Source organism: Rhamphochromis longiceps, linkage group LG1, assembly GCF_057381845.1.
Source record: "Rhamphochromis longiceps isolate RC_006_pf linkage group LG1, R_longiceps_female_GT1.1, whole genome shotgun sequence".
NCBI lineage: Eukaryota > Metazoa > Chordata > Actinopteri > Cichliformes > Cichlidae > Rhamphochromis > Rhamphochromis longiceps.
In genome coordinates, this window is record NC_140557.1 from 38,120,023 (window position 1) to 38,139,101 (window position 19,079).

At 42.5% G+C, this 19,079-nt stretch overlaps 1 protein-coding gene across 1 annotated transcript; it reads left to right on the forward strand.

Moving 5' to 3' along the window:
* Positions 1 to 618: 618 nt before the first annotated feature.
* On the forward strand, positions 619 to 17,839 carry drd4b (dopamine receptor D4b). The gene is made up of 4 exons (XM_085412691.1): positions 619 to 1,236; positions 3,082 to 3,194; positions 4,824 to 5,416; positions 15,362 to 17,839. Exons 1-4 carry the CDS (start codon positions 988 to 990, stop codon positions 15,562 to 15,564), a joined length of 1,158 nt encoding a protein of 385 aa, XP_085268817.1. The 5' UTR covers positions 619 to 987; the 3' UTR covers positions 15,565 to 17,839.
* Positions 17,840 to 19,079: the final 1,240 nt, after the last annotated feature.

Below are 19,079 nucleotides of genomic sequence, written 5' to 3' on the forward strand. Positions count from 1 at the left end.
CTGAGATAAAAACCATAAACAGTGTAAAAGATAGATGCAACTATCTTCACATTACCCATTTGTTTCTCATGTTGCAACCACATGTAGCACACTAGTGGCTCTATCTTATATATGTTGTACTTCATTTACCATAAATAAATGTTAAAACTGAGATTATTATTGTTAATAATATTTTGAAATTTGATCCAGATTTGAGCAAAGTTGGGACAGGGGGTTACAGAGCATACACCTGTGTAGCATGTTTGGGTTATAACTGCAGCTTATTACAGCAAGTGTAGAGCGGCGCTTATATGAGCGCAGTTTGTGTTTCACCACTTTGGTCTCACTTGTTGCTGACGTTTTCCTCCTCTTCCTGATTGGCTAGCTTCAAAACTACTTGAATACTTTTAGAAAAAAGATCGAGTTCAAATATGTGTTTGAAATATGTCTCATTGTTACTCAGTGTAGCAGAAAATAATCATTCCGATTATATAAACAATTAACGAATGACTTCATGTAAAGTCTTTTCCATGTACTGATATTCAGAGCTGCAGTTTAGTGTAAGAAGTCTACATATGTGAGGAACAGCTGATTTCCACACTGTTTGCTGTCTCGGTCGAACCTGATTTGCCAACCTGCTGAGGCTGTTAACACATAAGCAGATTTATCCGGTTAAGCCGTTGCCTTCTGATTCGTCCACTTTGCACAGCTACCCCTTCAGTAGCAAGCAATTATCAGAGAATCCACATTTGACAGCCGGTCAAATTTGAAGAAAGGGTTCCTAAGGGCTGGTAACGTGGTTACATCGAGCGGTGTGGCTTTGCGCATCGGTTTCAGTGCGCACACTGGGCGCCGTGGATGCGCGTCCACGGAGAACAACTTAGCCCGACTTCATCTGGAAACCTTCTGCTTTCCTTAACGGCTTATAGATGAAAACTACCCTGGAGGAAACTCTTCGTAGGACAAGGAGCCCGTCAGTCTGCGGCGCACGGCGCAACACCGGCGACCATGTCGGACAACTTCACGGATTTTAACAACGACACCCTGCCGGCGGCCGCCGTCACACATTTAAACTTCCCAGCTCTCATTTTCGGGATTTTCTTGATCATCGTCGTCACCTGTGGAAATGTGCTAGTGTGTATAAGCGTTTACTTGGAGAAAGCTTTAAAAACCACTACAAACTACTTTATAGTGAGTCTGGCATTTGCAGACCTGCTGCTGGCGGTGCTGGTTCTCCCTCTCTTCGTTTACGCAGAGGTAAGAGCCGTATTACCCAACAGGCTTATCAGGTCAGCATTTAGTACAGCATGCGTGCAGATGAGTCTGACTGTGACTCGAAGAAAGCGTCAGACAGAAGATAAGCAGGTATCTCTACATCTCCTGCAGTTCAGATGCAACATTAACCAAGAGGAAATGAAAAATATATAAAGACTGAAGGCCGCACAGTGTGGCTTCAAGACTTCACAAAATCCAAGGTGCCCATAAGAACTTTAAAGGCCTGGAGACTATAGACGTAATAGACGTAACCAAGACGTACAAACCACTGTGCAAAAATAGCAAAACTGGGGAAAAAAACACATGCTTGCTACAAAAAACAGTAAAATGCAAACTTTAGACTCCAAACCCGTCTAAAATACCCTTAACCTCATAAGACCCGAACTCTTCCACAGCATGCATTTTTAATTTCTCTTTGCTATTTGGGCTGATTGGGACCTGATGAATGTAAAAACAAAGAATTTTTTTTGTTATTTTACCTGATTTTTGTTTCTGAGAAAAATGAGAGCCACATATGAGGACATCGGTTTTAAATTTCAATAGAACAGTGTCAGTAAAACGTCCCCGTTAGTGGACATCAGGCCCTTGTAGAGCAAAATTTAGTATTTTGGTCTAGACAGCCCAAAATGTGATGTCCACATATGTGGATGTCAGGAGGTTAAAGAAAAGAGCATGGAAACACAGAAAAGAACAACTCCAAATATATGGTAAATGGCCTGCATTTATACAGCGCTTACTAGTCCCTAAGGACCCCAAAGCGCTTTACATATCCAGTCATCCACACATTCACGCACACATTCAAACACTGGTGATGGCAAGCTACATTGTAGCCACAGCCACCCTGGGGCGCACTGACAGAGGCGAGGCTGCCGAACACTGGCGCCACCGGGCCCTCTGACCACCACCAGTAGGCAACGGGTGAAGTGTCTTGCCCAAGGACACAACGACCGAGACTGTCCAAGCCGGGGCTTGAACCGGCAACCTTCCAATTACAAGGTGAACTCCCAACTCTTGAGCCACAATCGCACGCAGATGCACGCAGATGCAAAATAACAAAGATGCAAACAGAGATACAAAAGAAACCGCAGAGTGACAAAATCAGCACATATCGGTAAAATGATTACCAAAAGAAAATGGCAAAAGGACTGCAAAAAGATGCAAAATGTGACGCTTCAGTTTCTAATAATGTGTGAGCCCTAAAGTACTAGTGGACAGAAAGCTGTTGTCTTGAATTCAGGTGTTTATTAATTATAACAATTCTGGAGGATTAACACTCAGATTGTTGTGACTTAGCGAGGTAGCTAATTATACTCATCAGAAAAAGAGCATCATAAAACAGAGACGGCTGTTCGTCTTTCATCAGGATAAATAAAGACCGAGGGGAGACAGTGGGAGCTTTATTCTGGTGTTGAGAAAAGGTACGACCCATAATTCACAACATCTGCAGGCAAAAGACCAGGATGTAGCCTTGCCTTCAGTATCAGGAGCCACCTGCCTGCATGCCTGCCTGTCTAAATATAATACAGACGCCCTGCTGAGGCTTCCCCTTAAATCCTCCTTAACTAGCTGCATTTGAGATCTTGTTATCTGTGCCAGTGGTCACAGCCAGTTAATCTTCACACCAGTGCTTTGTCCACATACAGTCACTGGATTAGAAAGTCTGTCTGAAAGTTAACGCCTACTGTGCTTGCTGAAGAAGTCAGGGGACAGAGTCATGCTTCATGCAGGAACGTTTGTGGCACTAAGACAAGAGGATTGGGAATATTTGCAGTGAGTTTCTTTTGACTCAAGGTTTGTGTGTTTTTGTGTTTGTTTATGTGTGTGCAGTTTCAGGGTGGAGTCTGGTCCTTAAACATGCTGATGTGTGATGGCCTGATGACCATGGATGTGATGCTGTGCACCGCATCAATATTTAACCTCTGTGCTATCAGTGTGGACAGGTATACCTCTTTACGTTGCTCCTACATGCTTGCTTTTACTGTCAAAGGCATTCGATGAAGATGAGTCTGAAAGGTGAAAACTAACAAAAACACAGCAGATACTATGATTAATCCTTCAGCTGTTCTGGACACAAATACTTGCTACAAAGAAGAAAACGTAATATTAAAAAGGGAATTTCATCATATAGTTATTTCATTCAGATAACAGTGTAATCCAGATATACTCCTCACATTTTGTTTCCTATAAAATAATTAAGTTCCAAACTGAAATTCAAGTTAAAAACAAGCATTAAAACAAATGTTTCGTGGACTTTCTGTATCACCACATCCACACTAAACTGAAATTTCTCTATTTTTAAAGGCCAATGTCAGGTTATTTCAGTCTGGTGAATTAACCATTAATATGGCTGTTGTAGCTTTAACTTTGCAACTTTGGTGATTTGGAAGAGAACTCATCATTTACGGGAGAGCATGAAAAGGTCCAAGGTCACTGCAGCTTTTCAAAAAGCCTGATTTACTATAAATCATTACAGCTAAAATAAAATGACAGAAAATATAGCTGCTTAGGATGGATATATTCGTTTGCCAAGTTAAATCAATGTTGCGCCATGGGAGGTTCTAATGAATCAAAATTGTTTTTTGAATTCTCTCAAAGGCACAGCCACCACAAAATATTACTCTTGAGCACTGCAGCCAGTGAGTAAAGTCATCCTGAGTTCAGGATCACCATCAGGCCGGGGTCCTTCTGTGTGGAGTTTGCATGTTGTCCCCCGGTACTCCCACGTCTCCCACAGTCCAAAGACATGCAGTTAGTGGGGTTAGGTTAAATAGTTATCTGTGTTAGTCCTGCGACAGACTGGCGACCTGTCCAGGGTGCCTCACACCCTAAGACTGCTCGGATAGGCCAGAGGAAAAGCTGCGTGAAAACCTTACTCTGTTTAACATCAATTTTTTTAAATGAAATTTTCATAGAGGGGCTAAAAATTTCGTCCCTGTGTTTGTCTAAATGTCAGCAGACAGTCATCCAAAGCCTTTAATAGACTGAGTCCACTTTACAAATGACTGTCAAAGCTCCCAGGTCTATCTTTTTATTTAAAACCTCCAAACAACGCTTACGTACCCAGCGTGATCGATCAAGGTAAAAAGTATAACTTGACAGTAACTATGACTGAATTAGTCTCCGGAGTCTTTGCTCAGTGACACGAGGACAGAGAATTATTTTTGTAACTCAGAATAATTCAGCTTTGACACTGAAATTTACATTTTTAACCTTATACATTTGAAGTAACAGGAAATACTGAAATGAAAATCATGCAATATAAACTCTGAACAGCTGTGTTACTGTAAGAATAACAGTTTTTTCCAGTGTTGTGAACCAGGCTGAGACTTCCTGTCAGAAGTGGACAAAAGCTAAATGTTTCCTAGGACAAAGTTTAGATTATTTTACTTCTTTTACTTACCAAAAGACTTTTTACCAGTATTTAATGTATTTAATGATAGCTTTACTAAAAATGATTAGACAATCAAATTTGGACTACACATAGACTACGAATGGAAACCAAAATGCTTCCAAGCGCTTGAGATCATGATGTTAAACATATCCTTGTGAACGCTTCTTTCTTTCTGCAGGTTTATTGCCGTGTCCATTCCACTAAACTACAACCGCAAACATGTGGACCATCGTCAGATCATCCTGCTATCTGCCACCTGGCTGCTGGCCTTAGCAGTGGCCTCGCCTGTCATATTTGGCATCAACAACGTACCTAACCGTGATCCCACAGAGTGTAAATTGGAGGACAACAACTATGTGGTGTATTCCTCAGTCTGCTCCTTCTTCATTCCTTGCCCCATCATGGTCCTGCTCTACTTTGGGGTTTTCCGCGGGCTGCGTCGCTGGGAGGAGACCCGTAAGGCCAAACTACGAAGCAGCATCGAGGCCTGCAGGAAGCTGCAGCACGCCGCCATCACCACGACCCTCGCCCCAGTGCCGGGCACCATCCCTGGACCTCTGCCCATGCCTCTGCCCAGGATTATTGAGAGAGATCTAGCCCAGTCTCGCATGGATGATTCTGGCGACTACATACAACAGGAGATTCCTTATCCACGGCAGTACAGAGAGAACTCGGTGCCTACGCTGACCTTCAGCCAGCAGCAAATGAAGACGAGAGCCAAGCTCAACAGCAGGGAGAGGAAAGCTATGAAGGTCCTGCCTGTCGTAGTAGGTGAGTGCCTTTATTGGTGAGCCAGCAGCACCCGAGGACCGTTAGTGTTACCAAGCTTTAGTCCAAATCAGTGTTTTACAACTCTGGGTGGATAGTTGACAGAAGCAGCGCTGCTGTGATAACCTGCACTGTAGGATTTGATCTGTAGCTCCTCTGCCTGCTGTCGAAACACGTTGACCTAAGTGTTCCTGTTATTTCTAGCAGGCTTTTCGCTGTCGCTCGGTTTACGTTCATTCATCCGTTCAATCATTCACATCAATGATTCGAGTCGACAGGAGGTTTGTGTTGTGATCGCTAAAAAGGGAGACGAATCAGAGTTTCCTGAGCTCATTTCCTGTTGGTCAGCTGGCATCAGAAATGTTTTGGGAAAAGCAGAAAGCAGCGTGTCACAGTTCTCTTATGATGCCTCCGTCCAAGCACGCACGAGCTGTGCTGCAACCTCAGAGGCTGCAAATGAAGCTGACATAATTCTGGTGTAAGCCGAAAAGCCTCAACTATAAATGAAATCAAGTTAAAACTGATTTAGGACACTTTCTCATGGGGAGTATGACCTTTAATACAAGTGTAACAGTGAACTAGGTTTTATAATCTTTCTAATCTAATATAAATAATGTTAGCTGAATGTTGCTGTTGAACAAACGAAAGCCCGTCCAGGGCTTGGTTTATATTTTTATGTATCTCTTCCAATAATATGTATCTTTTCCTATTATGTGGCTGAGCTTCCATAGTTACTCAGTTACAGCTTGTTGGACAAAGATACTGAAACACAGAAAACTGCTGTTTCTTCTCATTTTGGTTACACAAAGAAGCTTGTATTGTGCACGTCTGTCACAGATTATAAACCAGTGACACACCTGCATAGCAGAATCTAGACTTACAGGCCAACAATCTAGATGTCCAACCGCAGCTGAACTGAGCAGAGACCGAATGTGGAGCTGCAGATTGGAGCAGTGCGAATGCTGGAAGAGAGCGAGGCCGATGGCAGACGTGGACAAGATGACACATTTGAATTGTTCTACTTTTACAGTAACTTATTAAAATGTGTTTCTTATCTTGTTGTAGCCAGCTTGAGGTTATTTTTAAAGTACAGGCAGAGACTGATTCAGTCTTTCATAGTGAAGGCCCCGTTTTTTATAACCAATAACAGAGGCGGATTATGGGGGGGGGGGGGGGGGTGTTTATAGGCTCTGTTTTGAGTTTTGTTCAAAACTAAATGACTTCATAAAGGGGAAAATATATATCACTGATCCAGAATTAAAACAGGACTACAACAGCTCAAAATCAGGACTACTTAGGACTTAACCAAGACAGACCCAGAATCAGAACTAGATGATAGTAGCACTAAAAATCATCATAGACCTGCACTACACTTATTTTTTAATTCTACCAAAGTCCACTATTTAGATTCAGAAACATTTATATAATTATTTACCCTTGTTGTGCAAACAAGCCTGCAAAACTTAATAAATATAGAATTTGAAAAATAACAAACCTAAAAAGAAACACTAGGTACGAGATACATGAGGACCTATGATACGGTGATACTTTTGGTAAACAACCATTTGACTAACATGTGTGTCTCACCTGCTCTTGTTCCTCTCTCTCTCTCTCTGTTCCTCTCTCTCTCTCTCTCTCTCGCTCTCTCTGTTCCTCTCTCTCTCTCTCTCTCGCTCTCTCTGTTCCTCTCTCTCTCCCTCTCTCTCTCTGTTCCTCTCTCTCTCGCTCTCTCTCTCTCTCTGTCCCTCTCTCTCTTTCCCTCTCTCTGTTCCTCTCTCTCTCGCTCTCTCTCCCTCTCTGTTCCTCTCTCTCTCGCTCTCTCTCCCTCTCTGTTCCTCTCTCTCTTTCCCTCTCTCTGTTCCTCTCTCTCTCGCTCTCTCTCCCTCTCTGTTCCTCTCTCTCTCGCTCTCTCTCCCTCTCTGTTCCTCTCTCTCTTTCCCTCTCTCTGTTCCTCTCTCTCTCGCTCTCTCTCCCTCTCTGTTCCTCTCTCTCTCGCTCTCTCTCCCTCTCTGTTCCTCTCTCTCCCTCTCTGTTCCTCTCTCTCTCTCTCTCTCTCTCTCTCTCAAACACCAACATCATCAAATATACAGTTGAAACCAGATGTTTACAAACTCTTCATTGCTGACAATCAAGCCAACACATTTTCGAAACAACTCTGACTGATTGGGACCCACACCCAGTTTCACACCTTGGCTCAGGCGATTAGAGGATCATCAGGGGGTCCTTTTGTCCCTCTGTGGGGGGAAACTCCCACTAGGTTTATATCTGGGACTCTCCACCATTTGACCTTAGAACTGAAGAAGCTTCTCGGATGAGAGGTGAAACGTCTTCAAGCAACTTAAAGAAGTCCAGACGCTTTTCTTTGCAAGCTCCTTTGACTACGATGACCTGGATGACTGAGAACCTTCACAGACATATCTATGTAGACTATGCACATATCATACAGTTGAGTGCGTAATCACATTTCAGTCATTCAGTCCTTTGGTTTGTTATAAATGCATATTGTGAGAGTGAACCTAACAGAAACCTTTAATAGTGTATCACAGTGTATCACATTTTTTACATATTAAATTAACTCTGAAAGAATGTCCTGTGGTCAGGCTGAAACCATTACTCACTCTGTGGCGGCAAAGAAAACCATCTCTCTTCTCTTTAGTTTTTCCTCCGTGGCAAATCCTTACGGGCCATCTTACAGTGAATTTGATCTTTTGTGTGTGTGTGTGTGTGTGTGTGTGTGTGTGTGTGTGTGTGTGTGTGTGTGTGCTTCACCTGTGGAGGTCACTGGTCTGTCACAGAATGACACAGAACCATTCACACTCCACACCAAAGGGTCAGATGAGCAACAGATTTCAACCCAAGACTTTCTTGCTGTGAGGCAGCAGTGCTGACTACTAATATCAGTGCCACGGGGGCGTCACATTTGTAGGTAAATGCCCTTTTCAAACCATTACTTAACCCAACACCTGAGGAACAGAAACAAAGATTGTGACCATATTTAATACTTGTGGCCAGCTGCTGACTTTGTCACTATCACTGTAGGTTTTCTGTACAGACAAGTGGTAGCTGTTACACAGACCACTAAAAGATTGGACAACTGTAAGAAAAAGCAGGAAAAACAAGGGAATTTTGGTTTTGGGAGCTTGTTGTTGACTGAGAGCTAGCTGGAGACGAGTTTAGCCTGGCATATGGACAGCTGGAGCTATGGATGAGTAACTAGTTTGGTAGAATAGAGCAGGCGTTTAATAGACTAGCAGAATATACACACTGGGAGGCTGCTGCGTTGTTATGGTTCAATGAGCAAAGAGCTGTGGGATGGCCGTTTAATGAGAGGAAAGTGGGGGATGCACATTTATGACAAAAGAAGACTTGCCTGGTCTAGGTTTGGTGTGACGCATACAGACACTGACAGTTAGCCAAGTCTACAGTCAGGCTGAGTGGAAGTGGCAGAGCCGGGTATTTAAAGGGCTTGATGACTGAGTAAGCTGCAGCTGCTAAAGCTCTGGTTCCAATACACCTGCCACACACACACACACACACACACACACACACACACACACACACACACACACACACACACACACAGACACTACAGGACTAACGGCAGGTCAACCTGACCCAGAAAGGGATGTGTGGGGGAGTCAGATTTGGAAGCTACAATACTACTCATTATCCAAATGTCAGTCATTATCAGTATCTCTCTCTCTCTCTCTCTCTCTCTCTCTCTCCCCATGTATATATTTATATATATACACACTCACAGGGCTCTAGACTAACTTTTTGCCACGGTTGCACTGGTGCACCTTTTCTTAGGCTAGGGCTGGGTATCATCACTGATTTCTATAATCCATTCGATTCCAATTCACAAAGTCCCGATTTGATTCAACTTTGCCTCAGACAGTCAGAAATATTATAATTCTGATCATTTATCAGTACTGACACTTGTGAGACTTTATCAGAGATGTGAGCATCACAGCAGAGGCCTTTGTGTCAAAGTAACTGAGAATAAAACTCAGAAAAACATGAAGCAGATTTTCCTGGCCTGGCTTTTTATAGCAGATAACCTTTAAAAATTCTGCATTTTGCATAATTTTAAAATGTTTAAATTCCTGTCCGAGGTCATTTAAGTAAAAAGATTAAAAAAAATAAAAAAAGACAGCGGCCGACAGCGCTGTAAACAACAGTAGACTGATGGGTAATAAGCGAATGAATAATGCAGAAAACAGAGATTTGAATGGTAAATGGCCTGTATTTATATAGCGCTTTACTAGTCCCTAAGGACCCCAAAGCGCTTTACATATCCAGTCATCCACCCATTCACGCACACATTCACACACTGGTGATGGCAGCTACATTGTAGCCACAGCCACCCTGGGGCGCACTGACAGAGGCGAGGCTGCCGGACACTGGCGCCACCGGGCCCTCTGACCACCACCAGTAGGCAACGGGTGAAGTGTCTTGCCCAAGGACACAACGACCGAGACTGTCCAAGCCAGGGCTCGAACCGGCAACCTTCCGATTACAAGACGAACTCCCAACTCTTGAGCCACGATCACCCCAATTTGAGAGAGAGAGAGAGAGAGAGAGAGAGAGAGAGAGAGAGCGCTGTGCATGAAGTGTGATTTTATCGTGGTGGAAGCAAAACAGCAAAAGTCAGAGTGAATTCATGACGATGTTTATCAAATGTGAAGCGTAGTTTGATCTTCTTTTGCTGCTGGTTCAGTGAATTTTGGTTGGAGAGAGACAAAACCTGCAGCTCAGACTCTAGCGCAAAAAAGACGTAAACACAGCGCGGACCCGATGCATCAGAATCGGTGAGCTGTCGGCTTTCAGCCCCGACGGCTTGTCTGTCTACGGGCCGTCGGGTGAGAAAGCCGAGAAAGAGAAAGCTGATTCTGTTGCGTGGGGTCTGCTCTGCGTTTACGTCTTTGTGTGGAGTCCGTGTACCTGCTCTCATTTACTGTTTGGTGGTTGTTGAAATAGTTTTATGAGCTTTAACCTGAAATTCTGGCGTTTCTGGCAAAATAAGTTTATATTTAAATGTCAATTCAGGATTTAATGAATCGATATCGCTTTATTCAAGCTACTCACCTCTCTATCCAAATCAAATGTACACACGAAGGACTACGGGAATATCTGGACCACGGCCAATCAGAGAGGCCCCGCCCCTGACTGTCTCTGATTGATTTAGACCACGATAGGGGCATAATGTGTGTCTGCTGTTGACCACACGGAGACGTTCAGAGTGGCGGAATTTGTTTTTGGGTTTTTTGTAGCAAAGAAAAAAAAGATTCATAACTCTATATTTCAGATTCCTGACAGCGCTTTAATTCAATTCAATTCAGTTTTATTTATACAGCACCAAATCACAACAGTTGCCTCAAGGTGCTTTATATTGTAAGGCAGACCCTACAATAATAGATACAGAGAAAAACCCAACGATCATATGACCCCCTATGAGCAAGCACTTTGGCGACAGTGGGAAGGAAAAACTCCCTTTTAACAGGAAGAAACCTCCGACAGAACCAGGCTCAGGGAGGGGCGGGGCCATCTGCTGTGATTGGTTGGGGTGAGAGAAGGAAGACAGGATAAAGACATGCTGTGGCCACCCTTTAGTGACAGCTCTGCAAACCCTCGGCCTTCTTTCAGTGAGCTTCATGCGTGACGACTGTGACAGGACTGTGACAGGAAGATGGCGCCTTTGCTCAGCTTGCCGTCTACCTGCCTACGCTGTGTTGTATTTTATGCTTTTATATCAGCCCTGACGTTTAATATATGGAGCTATGCTGCTGTGATTTACGACCGTTCTTCCTTGCTCCACATCAAAGACTCTATGGAACGTCTTTATGATGACTGGGACAGTTATAGAAAAACTTTCCCCCCACCATTTGTGCACTCTTCCACCTCACCGGATTACTTCTTGCTACCTGCGAAACGTGCCCTAAGCAATTCCAAGAAGAAATCGAGGAAAAGAGGCTGTAGGGCCGGCATCCAGGTACACATCAGACGAGACTACAGATCGGAGATTTCCCGACTCGTCTGGAGGCGTCCCCGGTTTCTGCTGCCAGTTACCCTTCCGGATTTGATTGGAAACACGTACTTGCAGCCACTACAGCATGGATCCTGCCCATCTGATGCTCTGGATTTTGCCGATTATCTCCCCACCGCTGCGCCCTCACAGCCCGCATCGCACAACCGGTGGTTGGCCCCGCCGGTTCCGTGGCGCTGCTGGAGACCTCGCGTGCGGGCACGGTGTTTGCTGTCAATTCCACTCCGACAAGCTGATGGGAAACCTGCACTGCCAGCTTTTAATCGGATCGCGCTCTTGAACGCCCGCTCCATCGCAAACAAATCCTTCTCTCTGAATGAGCTCTTCACAAGGAAAAGCCTGGACTTTCTGTTTCTCACCGAAACATGGCAGAGGGATGGCGAATTTATTCACCTAAATGAACTGCGTCCTGCAGACTGCTCTTACTTGGGCGCCCCCCATTTAGGTCGCCGTGGTGGAGGTCTTGCCGTTGTCTTTAAGGACAGTTTCACCTGCAGAGGTATGCAAACTGAAAACTATTCTTTCTTTGAGTCGCAAACAATTAAGGTGGGCTCTACGAACATCTTTCATTGTGTTTTAGTCTATCGCCCTCCTGGCCCTGCTACTGAGTTCTTAAAGGATTTTATGGACTTCTTATCTTCTATTATCAAGCTGGAGAAAGCTTTAATTCTTGGGGATTTTAACATTCATATTGATGATGCCTCATCTAACTCTGCAGCTGAACTTCTATCTATATCCGAGTCTTTTAACTTTGTCCAACATGTCTCCGGTCCAACCCATGTAAAAGGCCATACCTTGGACCTTGTTTTTTCCTTTGGCCTCAACATTGGCAATGTGTTTGCTGAGGATGTACATTTGAGTGATCATAACTGTATCTTTGTTGAACTTAATTTTAGCTCTAAATAGACGCCTGTGAAGTTAAAAACTCAGGTCTCCACTTGTTATGATGTAAATGTTCTTAGTCAGTCTTTTAATAGGGAATGCACATCCATTTTGGATCAAGTGGCACCTATTAAAACAAGCTCGGCTTTACAAAAGAAGACATGCCCTTGGATAAATGAGTCTATCTTAAACTTAAGGAGAATATGCCGCAAAATAGAACGACTATGGAAGAAAACCAAACTTGACGTACACAGGCTCCATCTTCGAGATCTCATGCTCTCCTTAAATGACACAGTGAGAACTGTTAGATCAGAATATTTTTCTAGACTCATAACAAAAAACAACAGAAATCCCAAGTTTCTTTTTGACAAAGTTAGTGCTATTGTCTCCCCAGATGTGGTACCTTTAGATGTACACTCTAAAGTAGATAGTAATAAACTCCTCCGATTTTTTAATAAGATTAACGACATCAATGCTAAAATCTCCCCAAAGCTTTCTTGTTCTCCGAGTCAGGCACTCCCTTTGTACTCCTGGTCGACTTTTACAACAGTAATATATGATGAAATAGCAGCCCTGGTGGACAAAATGAAGCCGTCCGAGAGCCCCTCAGACATTATCCCCACTAAGCTTTTTATTAATGCCTTTGACACCATTGGTCCTTGGGTTGTGAACCTTTTTAATGTTTCTCTTCAGACTGGGGTGTTCCCCAGCTTTTTTAAACATGCCATTGTGGAACCAAGGCTCAAAAAACCCAACCTGGACCCAACACTACTTCAAAATTTAAGACCTATCTCCAAACTCCCATTTATGTCAAAACTCCTTGAGAAGGCAGTAGCTGTCCACTTTACGGCATACTTGGAGAAATATAACATCCATGACCGTTTTCAATCTGGGTTCCGTAAATTGCATTCCACTGAGACAGCACTACTGAAAGTTACTGATGATATTATGATGTCAGCAGACTCCAGAGAATACACAGTCCTAGTCTTGTTAGACCTTACCTCAGCCTTTGATACAGTCAACCATACCATCCTGATAAACAGACTGAGAGACCTGGTTGGGATGTCTGGCTCTGTTCTAGACTGGTTTTCATCTTATATATCTGAAAGGAGTTTTAGTGTGTCTGCAGACCAGATCATGTCGGAATCTACAGAGTTGTTGTGTGGAGTTCCTCAGGGCTCTGTGCTGGGACCTATTCTGTTTTTAATATACATTCTTCCTTTAAGTCAGATAATACAGCAGTTTCCTGAAGTATCTTATCATCTTTTTGCTGACGATATTCAGCTATATTATTCTTTTAAGCCTGCTGAAGCTCATAAGCTCTCCAATCTGATTGACTGTTTAACCAACATTAAACAATGGTTGAACAATAACTGCTTACAGCTAAACCCGGCCAAAACAGAAACTCTGATTATTGCACCAGGCAGTGCAATACCTGATATTAAACGGCGACTGGGTGACTTAGGTTCCTCACAGAAACATAACCTTAGAAACTTGGGTGTCATTTTTGATGAAGCTTTTTCTTTGGAGGGGCATTTAAATCAGACAGTAAGAACCTGCTTTTTTCACCTGAGGAACATTTCTAAACTTAGATCCATCGTGTCAACAAGTGAACTCAAGATGATAATACATGCTTTTATCTCTACAAGACTTGACTACTGTAACAGCCTGTTTACTTGTTTAAACATGAAAGGGCTAGCCCACCTACAGGTTGTTCAAAACTCTGCAGTGAGGCTACTGACCCGCTCGAACAAGGGTGCTCATATGACCCCTGTTTTAAAGTCGCTGCACTGGCTACCAATCAGATTCAGGTTCCATTTTAAAATTCTAGTTTTAACTTTTAGAGCATTACAGAGACAGGCACCCCCCCTACATTGCTGATCTGATTCATACACATACCTCCACTCGTAACCTGAGGTCAGCAAACCAAACCCTTTTAGTGGTCCTCCACACTCGTTTTAAAACCCGAGGGGACCGATCTTTCCAAGCTGTTGCACCCAGATTGCGGAATGCACTTCCCCTATTTCTACGGGGTTTGGACTCAGTGGAGACCTTCAAAAAGCAGCTAAAGACATTTTTATTTCAAAAAGCTTTTAATTAGACCAGGGTTTTCATGGTGTATTTTATGACTGTATTATGTTTTTACCTTGTAAAGCACTTTGTGACATATGTCTGTGAAGGGTGCTATATAAATAAACTTTACTTACTTACTTACTTAGTCACCTGAGATGGTTTCACCTCACAGGTGTGCCTGTCAGGGTTAATTTGTGGAATTTCTTGCCTTCTTTATGGAGTTGGGACCATTAGTTTTGTTGTGCAGCAGTCAGGTTGGTACACAGCTGACAGCTCTATTTGACAACTGTTAGAATTCATATTATGGCAAGAACTAATCAGCTGAGAAAAGAGAAATGACAATCCATCATTACTTTAAGAACTGAAGCTCAATCAGTCTGGAAAATTACATAATTCCTTTATGGGCAAATAGCTGCTAAGAAACTACATGGCATCCTGTTAAGACACCATTTTAACCACCACCAAGAAAAAGAAACAAGCAGAAGGGATTTGTTTGGGCCAAGAAACAGAAGGAGTGGACATCAGACCAGTGGAAATCTGTGCTTTGGTCTAATGAATCCACATTTGAGATCTTTGGTTCCACCTGCCATGTCTTTGTGTGACACAGAAAAGGGAAACGATGGTTCCTACTGTGAAACATGGAGGAGCAGGTGTGATGGTGTGGGGGAGCTTTGCTGGTGACACTGTTGGGGATTTATTTAAAATTGAAGGCATATTGAACCAGCATGGCTACCACAGCATCCTACTGCGACATGCATCCCATCATTTATTTTTCAACAGGACAATGACCCCAAACACACCTCCAGGCTGTGTGAGGGCTGTTTGACCAAAGAGTGATGGAGTGCTGTCCAGACCTTTGACTGGTGTGTGTGTATGCTCATATGAATCTGTCAGTTACAACTTAAAGTGAAAAGAAACTTGATTTCCCTTTTGTACGCTCTCCACAGGTTGCTTCTTGTTCTGCTGGACTCCATTCTTTGTGGTCCATACGATGCGAGCCGTGTGTCTGACATGCAGCATCCATCCTGGTCTAATGAGCACTGTCACCTGGTTGGGCTACGTCAACAGTGCTCTCAACCCCATAATTTACACCATGTTCAACACAGAGTTCAAGAAATTCTTCAAGAAATGCTTCCGCAGCTGCTGCTGACAACAGATTTCCCACCACAGACTCTGCAGTGAGCTGAAGGCGGAATGACGAGACTGGGAATGGGTTTTGGAAGGATTTACAGGATTTACAGCATATGACTTCTGCTGGAAAGTCAGAGGTTTTCAGTTTAACCACTTACTTATGGTTGATAGTGGCTTGCTGACAACTTATTAAGATTGTTTCTAAGTTGCAAATACTGATCTTATAAATTCCATATCTGGGTCTGTTTTCTCCGTTGATGACGTGATTTTGTGATCCCCACGAATTACGGCCTAGAAAAAACTAACAGTGCATTTGTGGAAAGCTACAGAAAACAGATGAACACAGCCTCCCTTATTGAAAACAGAGATTTCACTTTGTCTACATGGCACTTTTTTTGGAATATACTGTCCATCAGCCTTGGCTGGCTGGGGTTACTGTGAGCCAGTTCCACAGAAGGACATGAGCATCTCAAAACATCTCCAACTATACGGAAAGACTGAGTAAGCTTCAACAGAGCAGAATGACAAGCAGCTAAAAGCAGCTTCAAGAGCAAAAACTTGTCTAAAATCAGCCACTCATGCCTACTGTTATGAATAAGCATAAAGCAACAGTTTGGCATGATGTGTTTCTTGCAGACAGATAAAGAAGATAAACACCGGTCTCATGTTTGTGTGGTAAATATGAAGCTACAGCCAGCAGCTGCCTAGCTTAACTTAGCTCAGAGTAGCTTAGGTTAGCTCAGTATAGCTTAGCTTAGGCTAAAGGCTGGAAAGAATAGAAACATTAAAAACATTGTACAGCTCTGAATTATCGTCATCTCGGCCACATAGTAGCAATTTTCAGTCATTAGAAGCAGAATTAGTAATCAGTGCTCGCTTATGAGTTACCCACTGAATAAAGACTTTTATAGTATTAGATGTGATTAGTGGCACAGCAAGATGCCCTATGTAGGGTTACAAGTCCTACTTTGACTCTGCTCAGAAGACTGTATTGCCTCCTTTACATTACCAGTCTAGAATCTAGTGTGCGACCTTTTCCAGCCTTTATGCTGATCATAGCTGAGCTAAACAACCTCTGTGAGTGTGTTTGACTGAGTGGAAGGATATAATGATGTTGTGTTTATTCTATCTTCAGGTAAGAAACCATTCAAGTGTTTCCATACATAACAGACTGAATAAATTTTTTGATATAATGAAAAGTTCACATCAGTTCAATTTAGACTGCTTCTAGATCAGGCATGGCTAATCTGTAAAACTGTGCATCAGATCTTGTCGTATGAATTGTCAGGTACAGTTAAGCATTGTAACTGCCTAACTGATTTTAGCTAAAAATGGAAAAATGTTTTTCCTTCAGAGAAAGAGGATTTTGGAACGAGACCCAAAGTGTGAAAGATAACAATATTTAGTCATGAACTGCTGACATCTAATGAGCTGGTGTGAACCTCTTCAATGGTATACAACACTGAATATAGCACAGTCGAAACTAGCTTACTTTAACTGCTTTAAAGTAATTTTAAGATATGTAATAATGAAATGATTCATATAATATTAGTAGCTTTATGCCTTAAATTCAAAGGATGTTCTTGTCCATCATGATAGAATTGATCCATCTAAAACACATGCAAAAAAATGTAAGCTGTCGTGGAAATAATGAGTAATTTATTCCTTTCTCTGCTTCAGCGCTGAAGGAACTGCACGTCTACATAAAGTTTTGTTATATATACTATATTTGCTCAACTTCTCATTATTACAGGAAATGAGTGGTATTAATAATTCTTTTTAAATTGCTAAATAACAGCAGCTTATGATACTTAAGATACCACATGTTCCTTCTGCAAACATTATTTTCTACATTTTCTTTCACATATAGACACATAATATGTAGTATGATTGTAATGCATGTTGTAAGGGGAAGAAAATTACAATAGTTTTCTGATACTGTAAGAAGACATTCTTGTTGGTTTAGTTCAAGGCATAATATAATGAAAATGTGTGCCATTTTAACGAGCATTTGTTGTTAATGTAAGAAACCATGCTAATATTGTTATTGTTCCTAGAGCAATATTACAGGAATATAAGATAAAACAACTATTGCTGTCTCACAAGATTCCAGTTAAAGCACATTATTGCTGAATAATACCGAAAAATCTTAAAAACAGCTGTAGACGTTGCAATTTTATTTGGTCATTGGTGTATTTCCAGTGTGCTTGATGCTGAATGAAAGCTCACAGAAAGTTTTTCCACGTTTTGTGAGTGGTATCATTACCACTCTGTGTTTTGTTACTGACTGTGCCTACTGTATGCCACATCCACACTTTAAGTGGGAAAGTTTCTAATAAAATGTTTCATCTTTCTAAAAGCTCATCTTTAGTGGCCTTCATCTGAAATCTAATCAGCTCGGTTTGAGGTTGGCGTGGTGGGTGTATGGCATCGTTGGATGTGCCAGAACACGTCGTTCCAGGCACACAGACCACATCCCAGATGTGGTTTTAGCTCATTCTCATGGAGAGAGAAGGGACTGTGTACTGCATGTTAGTGCCATTTGTAAAAATCAAAATTTTTGATAAAGGTGGAGTTCAGAAATAAGCTGTGTCCTTTTTACTCGCGTAAATCATTTTGCGTCTTTCTTAAGCTGAGCATACAATTATTTCAGCTCCTGCTCAAACTGTAAGATTGACTCGCAGGGGTTAGAAGGTCACAATATCTTCTCTCGCTCTCTCTCCCTCTCTCACTCACACACACACACACACGCACACACACGCACACACATACCACCACCACCATCAACTTTGTTAAATTGCTAATGAAAAACATAATTGAGCACCAATGTCCATCCAACTCTTTTCACGGTTGTTGTGGTCGTGATAATTTTGTGAGGCCACATCGAAGAGTTCTACAAGTTGTGCCTCCGTCGCTTGTGTCCAGATCACACGCTGCACTGCTGCTCCATCTTTTCACTTCCATTTCTGTGTTTGTGCGTGCGCAGTGTGAGAGGCTGCGGTGACACCCTCACGAGGGGCGACAGGATTTCAAACAGGTTTGATTTTCTTACGACCAAAGGATTGATGATTTCCATGGTCGTGAGGTGTTAATCGCTTCTCGTTACCCCACGTATACTACACGATGCACGACGCACGATGATTAAGGCGAAACTTGGGCCGATCCCTAAAACGGTCACACGACTGAAAAATCAGCTCAAAATGACCTCAAAATCGCACCGTGTATGCCCAGCTTTAGGCATGATGAGGCTTTTGTAACCACTTTGCAGTTATTCTTGAGGCTCTTTGGTAGTTGTTTGTTTATAATCGAGGGAGTTTTGTGTAGTCATTTTGTTTGAGGTCGTCATGTCTCTGTCGTTATTTTGTTCTTTTTCAGGCGATTCTCCCTCTTTATAGTCACGTTATTAACCTAATAAGAACATTTTGTCTCATTGCTGCTATTTCTCTTTGAGGCCGTCATGTCTCTATCTAGGACCTGTTTCCTGTTTCTCTTTGACATGGCTTTCTGTCCTTTTGGTCATGTTGTGTGTCATTG